Source organism: Panthera onca, chromosome A2, assembly GCF_046562875.1.
Source record: "Panthera onca isolate mPanOnc1 chromosome A2, mPanOnc1 haplotype 2, whole genome shotgun sequence".
Classification (NCBI taxonomy): Eukaryota; Metazoa; Chordata; class Mammalia; order Carnivora; family Felidae; genus Panthera; species Panthera onca.
The window spans coordinates 141,630,191-141,647,853 of NC_138340.1; the positions used below are offsets into that span (position 1 = coordinate 141,630,191).

Below are 17,663 nucleotides of genomic sequence, written 5' to 3' on the forward strand. Positions count from 1 at the left end.
ACATTTTATAAAATACTAAAAAAATAAAAATAAAAAATGTATCACAAGTATAATAAAATCCTTAAAATTAGGGGCCCCTGGGTGGCTCAGTCAGTTAAGTGTCTGACTTCGGCTTAGGTCAGGATCTCATGGTTTGTGGGTCTGAGCCCCGTGTCAGGCTCTGTGCTGAAAGCTCAGAGCCTGGAGCCTGCTTTGGATTCTGTGTCTCCTCCTCTCTCTGCCCCTCCCCTGCTTGTGCTCTACCTCTCTCTCTCAAAAATAAATAAACGTTAAAGAAAAAACTTTTTAAATAAAAAAAATTTAAATTATTTGTCAAATCGCAACTTGGCACCTGATAATCTGCTTATAAATATAGCTGATGATGAAACAAAAGAATTTGCCTGAGGTTTGAAAGTAGTACTAATCGAATAAAAAATATACAATAAATAAATAAATAAATGGATGGATAGATGGATGGATGGGGGCACCTGGGTGGCCCAATCAGTTGAGCATCCAACTCGGTTTCTGCTCAGGTCATGGGATCAAGCCCTACGTTGGGCTCTGTGCTAAGATAAATTCTCTCTCTCTCTCTCAATCTCTCTCGGGGTGCGGGGGGGTGGGGAGTATTTATCCCATTATCTTCACACAATAAAACTTCTTTTCCATTTTAATTTTCTTGTATATGTAGCTTATACAAAATATCAGTAGATATTCCAGACAATAGAACAACCAGGTATTAATTACCAGGTAAACACATAACTCAAATTTAACATTATTAGATATCAAAAATGTAGAGATTATGTTTTCCCACTGTATTGGTAGTATTTTAAAATCAGACTGTAAAGTGGATCAAAAAAATACATATATGTATGCATATACATGTGTGCATTTTTATGTGTGTGTGAGTGGGAGGTGTGTGCATACTCTATATTAAACTGCATGTCATCTTACCAAAGACATTGATTCTGTAGAAAAATCTCTTACGGATTTAACATAAACCTGAAAACAGAAAGAGGATTTACTTGTATACAAATAACCTCCAATGTGATTGCAGACCTTTAATTGCAATAAAGCTACACACTTAACTGTATAATATTCAAATTCATTAGAATAGCATAAAATTATGTCTTACAAATTAAGACTGACACATGTAAAGTTGTCTAAGCTTAGCTTAAGAGTAATTTATCAATTTGAAATATCACAGGACCCCCCCCCCCCCTTGCCTATATAAGGCCCTTCTGGACACTAGAGAAAACATGCAGACAGTAGCCTGCAGGCACATGGCTTGGCCCAACTCTACTTCTCTGACACCCTTGACCAAATAGGTAGTCTCTGTGTGTGTGCACACACAATAGAGGCTGTGGGGGGAGGGGTGAAGCAGGAGGTAGAGAATGGGCATCTTCATAAAGAGTAAGATAAATGGAAATCAGTTTTACCTAAAAAGGAGCACTTGATAAATTTAAAGCAAAATCAAGTACACCATCAAGAGTCTGATGGTATAATTGCAAAGAATAATATCAGGTCTAGAGTACCTATGAAGTTTTAAAAATTCCATTAATAAATAATTAACTTTAAAGGATCTTTCTTTTCTACCTGGAGTGATTCTAAACATAAAGCCAATAAAAGAATTTCTATTTTTTAAACTTAAAATATTTAATTAACAAAACTCAGACTAAATTGTTTATCTACAGATTTATAGAAATACTACTCCTATTCCATCACCTGAACTCATGATATGATTAGACTAAAAATTACACACTTACATAAACAGTTGATCTGAAGTCCTCAAATGCTTTCAAAAATAAGCAATGTTTACCGTCTCTGCCTGTAGATGAAGATGCTGACAAGACAGAAAATCCAGCCACTGCAATGGTGTCCTACATAGAAAAAAAATGGTTTTAAATCATCAAAGTATCTGTAATTCTGAATGTCATATACATTTTTATTTTTATTATTATTTAAAAACAGGAATGATTTCTATAAAATGGAAAACTTTTTATAGGTTAGCCTACATATGTTTAATGTTTTCTGAATATAAGATTGAGACTATCATTTCCTCTGAAAGGGCATCAACAATGTAGCCATAGACGAGTGCAATGTCCTAATTCATGGACCAGGAAAACACCAACTAAATCACTTGAAAATTGCTATTTAGTGAGAGTTCAAAAATCAATGCTTACCTCAATTTGTATAAGTTTGCACAAATAATGAAGAGACAAGAGATGATCCAAGAGTAATAAGAATGAAATTTAAATGAAACTAAATATCAGAGTTGAGAGACTACATTGAGAAAGACATTTCATTAGTGTAAAAACTCCACACTGTCAAAAAGCTAACGTATGTACGTACAAATCCAGAATATGAAAATAAATAAGAAATTTTCATTTATATACTAATATGAAAAAAATATTTTCTTTCTACTTAGGTTTATAATAGTAATAAGAAGCCAATTCCCATTTATTCCTGCCTCTCTCATTCTTTAAACCGCCTTATTTTCTAAATACTGGAACATATACACTCAACATGTTTTATATTTATGCACTATATATATTATTCTACTCTTCTAATTTTAACACCAAAATCTGAAGATACATAAAAACTCGTGGGCTTCAGGCAGCTTCCTTCAATAATCTTAATTTCCACCAAATGGAAGCCTTCTGCATTATTGACTTTTGCTTTGTACATACAAGAAAGGGTCCCGTGTCAATCCCAGGATTCTCTACTTAGACCTATTAAACAAGGCTGTGAACACCTTGAAGACAGGGGTCATGTGTTACTCTGCTCTGTATTTATAGAGCTTGGCCCAAAGTAGGCCCTCCATGAACAAACTGAATCAAAGTATGGACCTTATATTGCCTTTCTAAGATCTCTAGCTCTATTCAGATATTTTAAGTCTGAAAATTTCTGCATTTTTTCCATTCTTTACATGAGACTGCAAACATAATTGTCTGTGTTGGTAATGCTAAATAAACACAACTCTTCATAGTTAAATGGGAGAAAATTATCCTCACTGAATATTCTTTATGTTTTTAGGCAGTTTTAATGGGAAATAAAATAAGCAGTAAGAATGCTTCTGGAATAAATTACTTTTATAAACTGAAAAATATGCAATGCTTTCAACTTACATCAGACCAATATATTCTGATTTAAATGAAAACTTACGACTTTGGTGTAAGATTTAAAGTTGTTTAATCAAACTAACACAGGAAGATACACAGAAGTAGGGAATCATTGATTTATCAGTTCTAAATTCTCTTAAAAGCACAAAAACTAACCTATCTCATGTCCTTTGCTATTTTACTTGAAAATACCTTAAATATTATATGAAAAGAAATCTACTAAATACAAGTGTTAGTGCTACGGATGAATATTTTTCTATTTTTATGTATAAACTTGTTAAGAATAATGAATATTTAATAACGAAAACATTTTAAATAGAATATATCATTAAAAGCAGGACATTAGCATTCATAAGAAAAAATTTTTCAAAAGTAATTCTACTTTAACATTAGCAATACAATTCAGTAAAAGGTTACAAGAAAACTTTTCTTCTAGTACAAAATCAACATAGAATAACAACCAAAATTCTTTAAGGAAAGAAAAACAATGTGTTTATTTACTATATTTATAAAGATGAACTTATATTTGAATATATGTATATACACACACACAAACTGCTAAAGGCCCTCAGAGATCTCATCCCCACCAACGTGGCCTGTTTTATTTCCAGATACGTCTATACAATACTACACAAATCAGATTCTCTTATATGCCTACTGCTTTTTCACATACATTCTTTGCTTATCCTGAGCCCCCACTAATAATAAATAGCATTGTTCTCTTTTGCATATGGCTGATCCTATCTATCTTTTAAAGCCTGGACTGTAAATGCTTCTTTTCTTATGTGGTCTATCCTAGATTGTCTGAGAAAAAAAAATTCTCCCTTCTTCTGAACTCAACTTAGGCAGTATTTTAATTTTTTTTTTCACTTGTGTGTTATTTACAAAGATTTCTTAATGTTTGTAATGCTCTTAGAAGTCTGTAAGATCCCTGGGACTAAGAATGTCTTATCTACCTACATATCCCATACAAGCGACTGAAGGAGCTTCTGTTCATAGCGAGTGTTCAAAAGAGTATATGTTAAATAAATTAATTAATACTGGTAAAATTAAAGTACAAATCTAAACAAAAGAGGGGAAAAAAATGAACAGTTCTTAGAATCCAGTTCCCATGAATTACAAATCATAATAGCTTTTAAATTAATTCAAATGCACAAAGGATAAAAAAGATAAACATATAATAGGCAGTATTAGTTTGTATAAACATTCATTAGATTGAGCTGAAAATGAGATTTAATATGCATTGTTCTAATTTCTAAGCTTCTGAAAAGAGCATACTGAAGCCATTCAAACAAGAATAGGAATTACACAGTTCAGTGCTAAGAGTGTATACTGATATACAAAGCAGGTATTTATCTCCATCTGCTGAAAAAAGTATTAGGAGGCAGCCAGCCTGAGAAGAATACCATATGACTTAAAGTGGTAAGGCTTTATCAGTATCTGTGCATGAACACGCTAAAAATAAAAACACATTTGGTATACCTGAAATCTTTTAACCTACTCAGTATACTCAGATATCAACAAGTGGGTCATTTCCCTTTTGTGTGTGACCTACTCTCTCACAGTGCCTTAAAAGGAGTGAGCCTTTGTTATTAAACAACTTCCTTTTGCATTTAGCCAATAAGAATACATCTACTGCAAACCAGTTTCACAGAAAAATCAAATGAAATCAGCACAGGTGTTTTTTAACATCAAGAAGTATCATATCTGGATAAAACAATCACATAACAGTTGTTTAAGTCCCTCTACTCCACTGAGCACTGTCCCACGATGCAAGGTCCATAACCCTCTTATTCAGTTAAGATGTTTCTGACATCCGGTACAGAAGACCAAAAATACTCAAATGTTTGGACAACTAAATGAATAATCAAATACGTGGTGGGGGAGGGAGATATATATATAAAACCCTCATTAAATAAACTGTGCAAGTACTACAAAACTCACTGCATAGAATCTTAGCATCTCACAACTGAAAACAGGACTTTAGAGATCATATACTCAAACATGTTCATTTTTCAGATAAGAAAATAAGGACCAGATAGGATAAGTCTAAGGTCACATCCAGCTAACTAGTTGTAGATTAAGACAAGAATCCCGATCTCCTCACTATTCTACATCTTTCAGAACTAAATCTCACAGGGATGGATAAACAATGTACTGATAAACATCTATAATTCTGATGGTTTTGTGACAAAATTTTTTTTAACTTTAAAAATACTTTGAAAGTCTTTCCTCATATTTTATATGCATATATTAAATGTTAAATCTCACTTTAAAGGAAAGCTAAAACTCAAAAAAAATGCCTCAAATGGAGAGATGTTCAGTTACTGTATGTGATTCCTACAAAATGTATCATTAGTTTAGCAAAGCAAGGATTATAGTTTTGTTAAAATTCATTTTAATGTTTTAGGATTTTTGTTGTAATCAAATATGGAGCTAACCTTAAGGGAATAAGCAAGTGACAAATGAGAAAGGCTTAAGAATTGAATTAGAAAATCCATTCTTTTATGCAAAAAGTTTTACTTTTGATTTTCAACAATTTTTAACCTTAATACTACAAACTCTAAAATAAATAGCCTAATTAGACCTCCCAAATGATCAGCATTCATGAATTTAAACCCAGAAAGATTTTAAAGTAAACTGTGACCTCAGGCTTCTCACCATTGTACTTTAAAAAGGAGAAACTCTGACTTATCATTAACATCCTCTGTTATCTGACAAGTACTAATTAGCTAGTGTAGTTCTATTCTATTTTAATGAATACCTGTTTAAAATATATTTCAACTGCAGAAAACACCTTTCATATGCCAGTTAGGTAAAATACTAATATCTCATACATTGTGCATGTTTTGTAGATGCACTGCCCATGTTCTGCTAATCCATTATATTAGAATTCTTTTGTTTCCAAATAGGAATTTAATTTAAAAAACTTAAAGAAGAAAGATGAAAATGTCTTTAAAATATAAACAGATCCAGGCATCTGGGTGGTTCAGTCGGTTGAGCGACCAACTCTTGATTTCAGCTTAGGTCATGCATGATCTTACGGTTGGTGGGATTGAGCACTGTGTCGGGCTCCATGGTGACAACATAGAGCCTGCTTGGGATTCTCTTCTCCCTCTCTCTCTCTCTCTGCCACTCTCCTGCTCGTGCTCTCACTCTCTCTCAAAGTTAAATGAAAATAAAATAAAATAATAAAATAGAATAGAATAGAATAGAATAAAATATAAAATATAGACCTCTAATATTTAATACCATGTATTTATTTTTAAAACCCTTCTTCTCTAAAGATATCTAAGATATGTTGTAAAATAAAGCAACTCACGAAACATGAATAATATTGTCATTTGATGAAAAATGTGCATATATGAGCTCATCTGTGTGCACACACAGATACACACATACAGAAGTATACACATAACTATACACATACAGGACAGCTGGAAAGATGAAAGGAGAAGCAGCACAGTGGTGGTTTTATCTAACAAAGGGACTAGGCACTGGGAAAGGGGCAGCTTTGGCTTTCCCGGTTATACCCTTCCATAGCATTTGAATGTTTTTTAAACCCATGACCATGGGGCGCCTGGGTGGCAGTCGGTTAAGCATCCGACTTCAGCTCAGGTCATGATCTCACGGTCCGTGAGTTCGAGCCCCGCGTCAGGCTCTGTGCTGACAGCTCAGAGCCTGGAGCCCGTTTCAGATTCTGTGTCTCCCTCTCTCTCTGCCCCTCCCCTGTTCATGCTCTGTCTCTCTCTGTCTCAAAAATAAATAAATGTTAAAAAAAAATAATAAAAATAAATAAAACCATGACCAGACAAGAAAAACACAATCTTCTAAACCAAATATTTACAAGATTTAACCCAAGTCCACATGATCTTCCTGAGGCAAGAAAAGAATACAGTCGTGGAGATAGAGTCATGTCTCCACTTACTACTACAAGTCCTGTAACAAATCTTAGCTTCACAGTGGTTATCTTCTTAAAACTATGATGACCCTTACCACAGAGGGTTATTAAAAGTTCAAATGATAAACATATATAGAAGCACCATAAATTCCATACAAATTTAATCCATACAATCCATAAAATTCCATACAAATTTAATATCCTAAATAAAAGGATTAGGAAAAAAAACACACTAGTTAAACAGTAGAAGCTGGCTATCACAAATGTCTGAAAAAGAAACAATGTTTTCTATTACGTACTTCTTAAGCAAAATCTAGCTAACAGTCTCCTAAGTATAGCCATTATCATTGGCTATTGAACTATGTAAAATAAAAAACAGATGACACCGAAGTTCATTTTTCTTAAATCACTAGAAATCAATATTTACAATTTCTTTATATCATTGTACTTCAAAGCAACCAACTATGCTAGCCAGAAAACCTCTTTAAAAGTTCTAAACCACCCCTTTAAAAAAAACACATACATGCATGTGCACACACATGCAGTCACAGAAACACCCTTGGAGTAAAGAGGAAGTATAAGATAGAGATCCATACACTTAAGTGAAATAATTTTTTAAATGTATACATAAAAAATATAACACACACTTTTCTCATACAAACTCTACCTAGAACATTTCCCTCAAAGATACACTTTTGTATTGTTTTTTAAAAATGTTTCTAAGAATTTTTTTTAAATGTTTATTTATTTTTGAGACAGAGAGAGACAGAGCATGAATGGGGGAGGGTCAGAGAGAGGGAGACACAGAATCTGAAACAGGCTCCAGGCTCTGAGCTGTCAGCACAGAGCCCGACGCGGGGCTCGAACTCACGGACCGCGAGATCATGACCTGAGCCGAAGTCGGACGTTCAACCGACTGAGCCACCCAGGCACCCCAAGAATTTAAGAATGTAAAACAATGTACTCATATTAGCACTTAACTTTCACAAATTCTTCTAAAAATAATACAGGATTTTTACAAGATACTCATTTCTAATATCAAATCATTATCATTTCTGTATAATGTGGTCACTTCACTACTATTAGAATTCAATATTAACACAACTATATACCATAATAGAATGATATGAAATTCTGCCCTTAAAAAGCAGTTCTTAATGGCTGTGGGTTCATGGATCTCTCAGAATGAGTTATAAATGGCCTTCTGGGGGGTGGGGGGGCACATGTACATTTACATACACATTTAGTTGATTCAAAAACATCTTCTGATGATCTATACACTGCTGGGGGCTCACTGGAAATCTCTGCATCCTAGAATACTCATCTTCATCTACAAATTAATGGTCCTTTCACAAAAATTAAGTAGGCTTTAATTTTATAGCTAGTTGACTCTTTAAAAAAGATAATAGAGCCTCCCTCCTGATCATGCATTAAAATTGTCTTTTCTCTGCAGCAGGAATTTAAAACAGATAATTTAATGTCTTACTTATTAAAAAATATCAGGAAAGAAAGGAAAGGCAACTTTAATGATCTGAGCAAGTTGAAAGGAAGCTGACTATCATTTCCTGGCCCTGGTGTGTGAAATCTCCAAAATCTCTCTGTTAAAAGTATACCTCTTTGCAGATGGAAAGAGTTCATCTGAATTAAGAGCATAAAACTACATTTCATATGTATTTCATATCCCCTATAATCCACAAACACTAAATATTACTAATTCAATGTATTAGAGCAAAACTTGCCTATGCATACCTAGTAGCATAAAAAATGAGGAAGCTGTTAACAGCATTTGTTTGTTTTTGTTTTGTTTTTGCAAGGATGAAGAGCCAGAGAAATTATCTGTTAAAGCTTAGTTTCACATGCAAATTAGTCACCAAACTGATATTGTTTCATTTTTCCCTATCTAACAAAGTACTGTAACATACCATTTTCTAGCTCAGAGGAAAAAGGATATGTAAGGTTTTTTTCCCCCAAATAAGTGAAACTTCCCTTGTTAAACACCTACTTAATATTCTCGCTTTCATCCATATTCTTTCTCCTTCACCTCATCATTTCTGAAGAATATCTCCCTTAAAAAATGGCATGATTTCAGATCTTAAGCACTGAATTTTTTTTAGAACTGCCATCCTGAATATTAATTATTTTACCTAAGCTGAAATAAAGTCATGTCTTCAAGGGCAAGAAGAAGAAGAACATGCCTTTACTGGAGGCACCCACAAAAGTGCTCTATCAAAACAGCCGTATAGAGCAACTGCTTACTACCTGAAGCAGACGGTCAGGTAACACTTCACTTTTAAGTACATTTGCTTCTGGAACTCTGTTGTACCACATCAACTAAATTAGAACTATACATCTCAAATTTTTAAAACTGTACCCCAAATTACTCTAGCTATCATTCTGAGAGAAAGTCTGATGAAACATACTAGGAGTTTCAGTACATAAATTACACAGCAAATACCTTATTTCCTTAAATTCTAAAAGTAAGATTTTAAAATATACCAGTGATGTAATAACAATTTTTCACAGGAGGGAAAAACCACTATGCTGATTCTCCTTCCCTTCTTTCACATTATAAATTAGGAAGAAATTAACTGATTTACCACCTCTTCACAGAAGCTTTAGCAAAAAAGACAAAACTTGAGTTTGGCAATCTATTCCCAAAATGCTTGTAGAAAAAAAAAAAAAAAGGCAGATTTTCTTACAGTTTCCTTGACATAGATCTTTATTCTAGACTCCAAAGACAGATTTTACAAAATAGCACCATTTCTCAAGTCCACAGAACTATTTATACATCACCAGTTTCTGAAACTACTGTATGTCGGACTGATTCAGAATTCACAGCTAATCCAACATTCTCATTTCATATTTGATTAAATGTATATCTGGAGATTATCAATGGTTACTCAAAATCCAGTAATTAACTGGAAGCCACACTCTGGGGCTCAGACTCAGTTGCCCTTTCTCCACCCTGCTCTTCCTCATTGGGGCTGCACCTAATTTCAGTAAGAGAAGATAAAAAGAGTCGTAACAACAGCTGCCAGTACCGAGTTCCCACCTATTCCCAGCAGTAGGCACATTTATGTCTAACCCGAACAACAATCCAGAAAGGTAGGTATTATTATCCCTATCTTACGATTTGTTTAAAGATTTTTTTAAATTAATTTTTGTTTAACTTGAGATTTTTTTTAATAAAAAAATTTTTAAGAGTTTTTTTAATCTTTAAAGATTAAAATAAAAAAGGCTGAATGGAATTAAGTGTTTTGCCCCAGTCACACCTGCTAGGATTTAGACACTCTGACCCCCTACTGCATCTGGAACACGCACTCATACTTCAGAGTGTTTGTACTTGCAATTTCCTGGTCTAAAACACTCTTTTTTTAAAAAATATTTGTTCAGTTTTGACAGAGAGACAGAGAGCGGGAGAGGGGCAGGAAGAGGGAGACACAAAGGAGGCACAAAAGAGCCTCCAGGCTCTGAGCTGTCAGCACAGAGCCCGATGTGGGGCTTGAACCTACAAGCCATGAAATCATGACACGAGTCAAAGTCGGACGCTTAACCGACTGAGCCACTCAGGCGCTCTGCCATTTTAACTATTTTTAAGTGTGTAACCCAGTGGCATTAATTACAATCACGATGCATGCAACCATCATCACTATTTCCAAAACGTTTTCATCATCCCAAACAGAAATTCTTTAACCATTAAGCAATAACTCCCCATCCCCTCCTCCCATCCCCAGACCCTGATAACCGCTAATCTACTTTCTGACTCTGAATTTGCCTATTCCACATATTCATATGAATGGAAACACACAATAGTTGTCCTTTTGTTCTGGGGCTAGAACTTTCAGTAGAACATGGAAGAGCAGTGGTAAAATGAGCAACCTTGTTTTGTTCCTAATCTTAGGGGGAAGCTTTGATTCCTTTACCACGCAGTTTGATGTTAGCTGTGGGTTTGTCATAATTGCCCTGTATTGTGTTGAGGATTTCCCTTCTACCCCGTGGTGTTTCCTGAGTGTTTTGATTATAAAAGGGTTTAGGATTTTACCAAATGGCCTTTTGTGTATCAATTAAGACAACTATTTGTTTTTTCCCTTTGTTCTATTAATGTGATGTATTATAAGGATTGATTGATGTATGATGAATCAAATTGCACTCTTAGGATAAATCCCACTTGGTCATATTGTCAATTCCTTTTAATATGCCACTGGGTTCAGTTTGGTAGTATCTTGTTGGATTTAGGAGGCATGTATTTTGAAACAATTATTAGAAAATAACTCAAAAATACAGAGTGTTATAGCTTATATTATTTTTTAGTTATTAAGAATTATTTTTAATTATGTACATATACATTGAATACTGACTATATTCAATATTGAATATTAAACATTAAAATGAAGTGAGAGGAAAATTTGTCGCTTTTTATGTCAATGATAAATTTTACAATCTCTTAAGAATGTTGCAATTTTAAAGATGTTGCTTAATATCATTTTTTTACATAACTACAAATATATAATGAATCTATTAAAAAAAAGATATATAAGATGAATATAGTATCAATAATTTTCAATCTACTTCTAGAACAATAAAGTAATATGAAAATGGTTTACCCCTTCATAGAAAACTTTTGCACAGTCCTTTGCTAATTTTCCAAAAAATAATACATTGATGGTGTTGATGTCTGAATCTGAATTTTCTTGTTCTACAAAGAGAAACACACACACAAAAAAAAAAAACAAAACACTTAATTAGATACAGCAGTTTTACACACACAGGAAAATTGATGACAGCTATATTCTAAAAACAATAGTTAATTCAAAATGCAATTATGAAGAATTAAAAATTTTATCATTCGCTTTTAGGTTAACCTTAAGTATTGCAAAAATAATGTACAGAATGCTATTAGGTACCAAAATCAAAATTATAACAAGTTTCAACTAGAATATATTTTATAAATTTCTATAAATATCACATTAACAGCACACAATAACCACTTTCTATTTATTTTCCATGTTTGTAATAAAAGGAAATGAAATACAACAATTACTCAATTTTTATACTGTATAACATATCATCCCCAAAGCAGTTCACTTTTACTGAACTTCTAGTAATCCACAGTATCAGTACATTAAGTTTTATTCTAGAAAAGTGATTTTCTCCTCCCACACTCACAAATGGAAGAGTAAAAGAATAGAGTATGCGTAAAGACCAAAGTATCTGTGACTCTGAAAATGAAATTTACTCGGGAAATAAGGAATGAATATTCTACAAGTAACCTCATTTGGATCTTCTAGGCTTTGGAAAAGAATCTGCACAATCCGCATTCTCCAGAGGTCACCTCCTGTAACCAGTGCGGTAGGGCCAAATGCTAAGACTCAGTTATACCATCTGAGGAAAAGTCTCATTCATATCAGCTTTCAAGTACTCAACTACTCCAAGAAACTGCCATGATTTCAGATTTTTTTGAATCTATGCAGTGCATGAAAGACCTCTGCCAAACTGACAGTCCTCTGTGTGAGTCAGAACTGTTGAGTCTGCTACTCTGTCAGATCTGGTGCCACCGAGCGGTCAAATAACTAACACGTGGCTGCACATTACCTCCCTTCACTTACCTCTTCAACTCCTCAAAGCAAGTATATACATAAATTGAAACACTAATGTTTCTCAAACACATAGTGGCTTCTAATCAAAATATAACACGCTTTGTTAATATTTGAAATGGCCTATCAGAGGTCTGTTTCTGGCCATCATGGACTAATAAGGACTGGATTTATTCTCATCTTAAAACAACTAGGAAACTAAGAAAAAAAATATGAAACAACAGTTTTCAGGTATCAGACAACAGTAAGTGTAGGAAAGCGATCTTTCTTTTTTTAATATTTCTAAAAGAGAGAGAGAGAGACAGACAGACAGAGCATGAGCAGGGGAGGGGTAAAGAGAGAGGGAGACACAGAATCTGAAGCAGCTGTCAGCGCAGAGGCTGACTTGGGGTTTGAACCCACAAACTGCGAGATTGTGACCTGAGCCCAAGTGGGACTGAACATGTGCCCCAAGTGCCCCAACTACCCCAGAGAGCAATCTCTTTGAGGAGGAAAATAAGGCAATACCCCTAGCTTAATTCCTGGAGAGTTTCCAGGCAGCAGAAAATGGGGCTCAAACTCAAACAAAGCTCAGCAGCCTCAGTGAATTCAGAAGAGCTCAGATACAAGGATACTAAGGTGGCTAGAATTTGCAGAGAAGAGTGTCAAATGGAAGAGAGCAGCACAGACAGAGAGTGCCCTGGTGATATGAAGATGGGTGCCTACAGATCTTTGGTGGAATGTTGATCTCCAATGGCATGAAGGCAAGAAGGTCAAGAAGCGGAAGAACCACTTGAAAGGAGTAGGCAGAACAGTTCTGACACTCACATAGAGCTAGGAGCTGTTCTGGTTCCAACCAGACAGAATGGTATCCTCATACGCAGAGCCTAGAATAGAGTTGTCGGAAGAGTATTTTCTCAATGATAAGGCCAAATTAGCCTGAAGATAAAGGCTGTTCTATACACACCCCAACAAAGCTAATCAAACTGATTCTAAGAAAATTAAATATATCCTAAAATCAAGACAAATAGTATTTAAAGGATAGCAAATAAACCCAACATTAAACAATATAAAATTCTAAGCATCCAGCATCCAATAAAAAAAATTATCAGCCAAGAACATGAAGAGAAAATGGAAGATGCAAAAAAAATCTCAAAATGAACTTTCAGGGTAGAAAAATATAACATTAGAAGTTAATATGGGGCATCTGTGTGGCTCAGTCGGTTAATGACCAACTTTGGCTCAGGTCATGATCTTGCGGATCATGGGTTTGAGTCCCACGTTGGGCTCTGTGCTGACAGCTCAGAGCCTGGAGCCTGCTTCGGATTCTGTGTCTCCCTCTTTCTCTGCCCCTCTTCCACTCACGCTCTTTCTCTCTCTCTCAAAAATAAACAAACATTAAAAAAAAAAAAAAAAAGAATTGGGGCGCCTGAGTGGCTCAGTTGGTTGGGCATCAGACTTCAGCTCAGGTCATGATCTCACAGTTTGTGAGTTCGAGCCCTGCGTCGGGCTCTGTGCTGACAGCTCGAAGCCTGGAGTCCTCTTCAGATTCTGTGTCTCCCTCTGTCTGCCCCTCCCTGGCTTGCACTCTATCTCTCGCTCTGCCTCAAAAATAAACGAACATTAAAAAATGATTTTTAAAATTAAAAAATTTTAAAACATTAAAAAAAAAAGAGGTTAACAGTATACCGAGTGGAGTTAACAGATTAAAACGAATAAACTGTTACAGAAAACTGAAAAACAGAGAAGAATCAATGAAAAGTTGATTTTAAAGATCAACAAAACAAATCTCTAGCCAGAATGATCAGGGGAAAAAAAATGATAGAAAGAGAGAATCAATGAAACAGAACATCACTACATTAAAAGTAGATCATATCAACATTAAAAGTATATCAAAAATATATTAGGAATAACTTTATGCCAATATACTTGACAACTAAGATGAAACAGAAAAATTCCTTTAGAAACAAACTATCAACATTACTTAAGGAAAAAAGATAACCCAAAAAGCCCCATAAAAAATGAAGACATTGAACATAGGGTTTAAAAGTTTCCCATAGAGATTTCCAGGCACAGCTGGCTTCACTGATGAATTCTACAAATACTTAAGGAAGAAATAAAAGCAGATAAACTCATCCAGAAAATAAGAGGAGGCACTTAACACTCCTTTCAGGAGGACAGCATTACTCTGATACCACAGTCAAAATCACCACAGAAAAGACAGAGTTGGAACAACATCCTTCATAAACTGTTTAACCAAATATTAGTAAATCAAACTAACAATATATCAAAAGGATGATACATCAGGCCTACCACTTGATCATGCTTTATTTTTCTTCAGACATTTCTACTTAATACTAACTACTTTTGTAATTATTTATTCCCCTACAATGTAAACATCATGAAAGCGAGGGCTTTGTTTTGGTCACTCACTGCTGTATCTCCCGTATCTAAAACAGTATCTCATATGTAACTGGTTTTCAGTAGTTACAGAATGTTGTAGTTCAAAGTCTGTTTCCCATTCACTGCTGCAGACCCTTCTTCAAACCAATTTCAGGCTTTAGATGAGATCTATTTTGGTCCTCAAATACTCCATGGTAGCTCTTCCTAGCTTACTAGGATTATTTGAAGGTTACTAGGGAGAAGGAATAATCTCCTAACTATATCTAGGTAACAAATAACATGCTGAAAGTAGTATTTTAAGAAAGTTAAGTTTGCTAGGCTGTTTAGGTCACACTAGTGAAACTAGAAGGTAGAGGCATCAGTTAGCTATTTAACAGTCTAGATATGAGATTAAAGAAATCTGAAATGAAACAGAAGCAATGGGAGAGGGGAGAGAGGATAGACAGTGGGGGAAAATTTAATGGAAAAAAATTACTTCATCCTATAGTTTCTTACACTACTGTGCCTATGTGAGTATGCACATATATGAAGTTATCCATTTGCAGATTACAAGCAAAAGGTTAAGCAGAAATGGTCGTATTATATTGTATACCTTGTAATGCAATCTTCAAAACAGCTGTTCTATTTCCACCAGAAGTTAAAGAAGAGATAATTGAGAGTTTTCCCTAAAATGAGAAAAAAATAGTTATACAGAAGAGCCAAAAGAGCTTTTTATAACAGCAAGAAATAAGGGAAAAGGGGGAAAAAAACCAAAAAAACAAGGTACTGTGTTCATGTCACCATATTTAAGACATGAAAGTGATTTTACTAGAGCAATGTCCAAAGACCGAATTATTTAGGTTCACAATTTAACTGTTAAACAATCTTGTTAGTCAAATATTATCCAATACCTCATGTTACAGATAAAGTGAAGAGGCTCACCTTCAGTTCCATTTTAACCTAAAAAGTTATCCTCTACTAAAGAAAAACAAAAATTTTGCTCCTGGAAAGAAAGAAACACTAATTTGAAGAAGGGGCACCTGGGTGGCTCAGTTAAGTGTCCAACTTTTGATCTCGGCTCAGGTCATCATCTCACAGTTCAGGAGATCAACAGTCTCTCTCTCTCTGTCTCTGCCCCTCCCCTGTTGGTGCTCTTTCTCTCTCTCTCTCAAAATAAATAAACAAAAATTAAAAAAATTTTTTTAAATAAAGAAAGAAGGGTTAAAAAGTGCAGAATGGTCATCTCGTAAGTAAGGTCTGTGGGACGACGCAAAGGACGAAGGCACACATCAAGTTTAGTCCTCGGTTTTCTGTAATGAACCAGCTATCTGCTTAAAAAAGTTACTTCATCAGAGTTCCTCAGACAAAATGAAGTATTTAACCTGGTAGTTTCTGTAATTTCTTCTGGCTCTAAAATTTAATGATTCTATCAATAAATACATTATAGGTTTCTTTGAAAACTTCCATATAGAAATAAAAGTTTAAAAGACTTTTAAAATGGATCACGTAAAACATATCTCAATATTCTAGACTTTGATGTAACCACCACCAACAAAAAACTATGTGTGTAGACCAATTTTACTTATAAGATAGGAATTCGAAAAAAATTAAAATAAGGCTATCAGTTGTGCGGGATTTGGTCAAAAGTAAAAGTAAATAGTTCCACTTAGGAGGCAGAAAGCTGGAAAAAAACAACAAAAAGGTGGACAATGTACAAATTTCAACATCTTTCTTGACCCACCAGAGAACTGAAGTCAAAAGACAACCAACTAATCAGAAATCTAGGAAAAGAGAAAAACTTCCAATAAGACAGGGGCAACAGGGAGTTGAGGTCACAAGGCAACCAACTTATCAGAAATGTAAAGGGAAAATCTTCAGGGAGAGATGGGCGGTAACCACTTGCTCACCTGAGGTAAAGCTGCCTGACATGTGTCAGAAAATTCATCTAATATATTTTTTTTAACGTTTATTAATTTTTGAACTAGGGAGAGCACGAAGGAGGAAGGGACAGACAGAGAGAGAGGGAGAGAGAGAGAGAGAGAGAGAGAGAGACAGAAGATCCAGAGTGGGCTCTGCGCTGACAGCAGAGAGCCCAATATGGGGGCTCAAACTCACAAACGACGAGATTATGACTGGGCCCAAGTCAGACACGTAACTCACTGAGCCACCCAGGTGCCCCCGTCTAACATTTTTAATACGTTGCTAAAGGCCAAGTGTGGGTAGTGACGGGACATGAAGCTTTTGGGAGCTGCAGACACAAGGGGAACTCACCCGCTTATAAGCTGTTCTGCACAAACCTGACAAAGTTGAGGCCAAGAGGGGGTGGGGATACAAGGATGGTAGGAGTTACAGTAGGAACCCCTGCCTGGATGTCCCCCATCTTTCTCAGAACAAAGTCCTTGAACTGCTGGGAGGAGAGCAACAAACTTATGTATCTTACTAGAGCTTCAGTGAAAACCTCCTGTAGGAAAAAAAACCACTCTCTACCCCTTCAAGCGATAAGCAGGAAAAGGTATACAGGTGTTGAGGGCCAGACCTACAACTAAGGACAGGCCAGAATCACTAAGGAGACCTCACCCACAAGACTGAGGTGGCACTGCCCGACAAGACTGAGGCTAAACCGGAACAGAGAACATCCACTCATCGCAAGACTAACAAGTGTCTAGTAAAAATCAACATGACCCACTATTGAGACAGAAGCAAAGAACT

The 17,663-nt window shown here is 35.2% G+C and overlaps 1 protein-coding gene across 4 annotated transcripts in view; it reads right to left on the reverse strand.

Moving 5' to 3' along the window:
* POT1 (protection of telomeres 1) overlaps positions 1–17,663 on the reverse strand; it is an 80,564-nt gene that overhangs the window by 56,107 nt on the left and 6,794 nt on the right. For 3 of the 4 annotated variants that reach the window (XM_078439941.2, XM_078439938.2, XM_078439933.2), the window contains exons 3-6: positions 15,568–15,640; positions 11,604–11,695; positions 1,743–1,856; positions 931–978 (exon numbers count right to left, since the gene is read on the reverse strand). In XM_078439941.2, coding sequence (XP_078296067.1) covers positions 931–978; positions 1,743–1,856; positions 11,604–11,695; positions 15,568–15,640 — 327 coding nt within the window. The remainder of the gene's footprint in view (positions 1–930; positions 979–1,742; positions 1,857–11,603; positions 11,696–15,567; positions 15,641–17,663) is intronic. The other variant, XM_078439945.2, reaches the window with a different exon arrangement.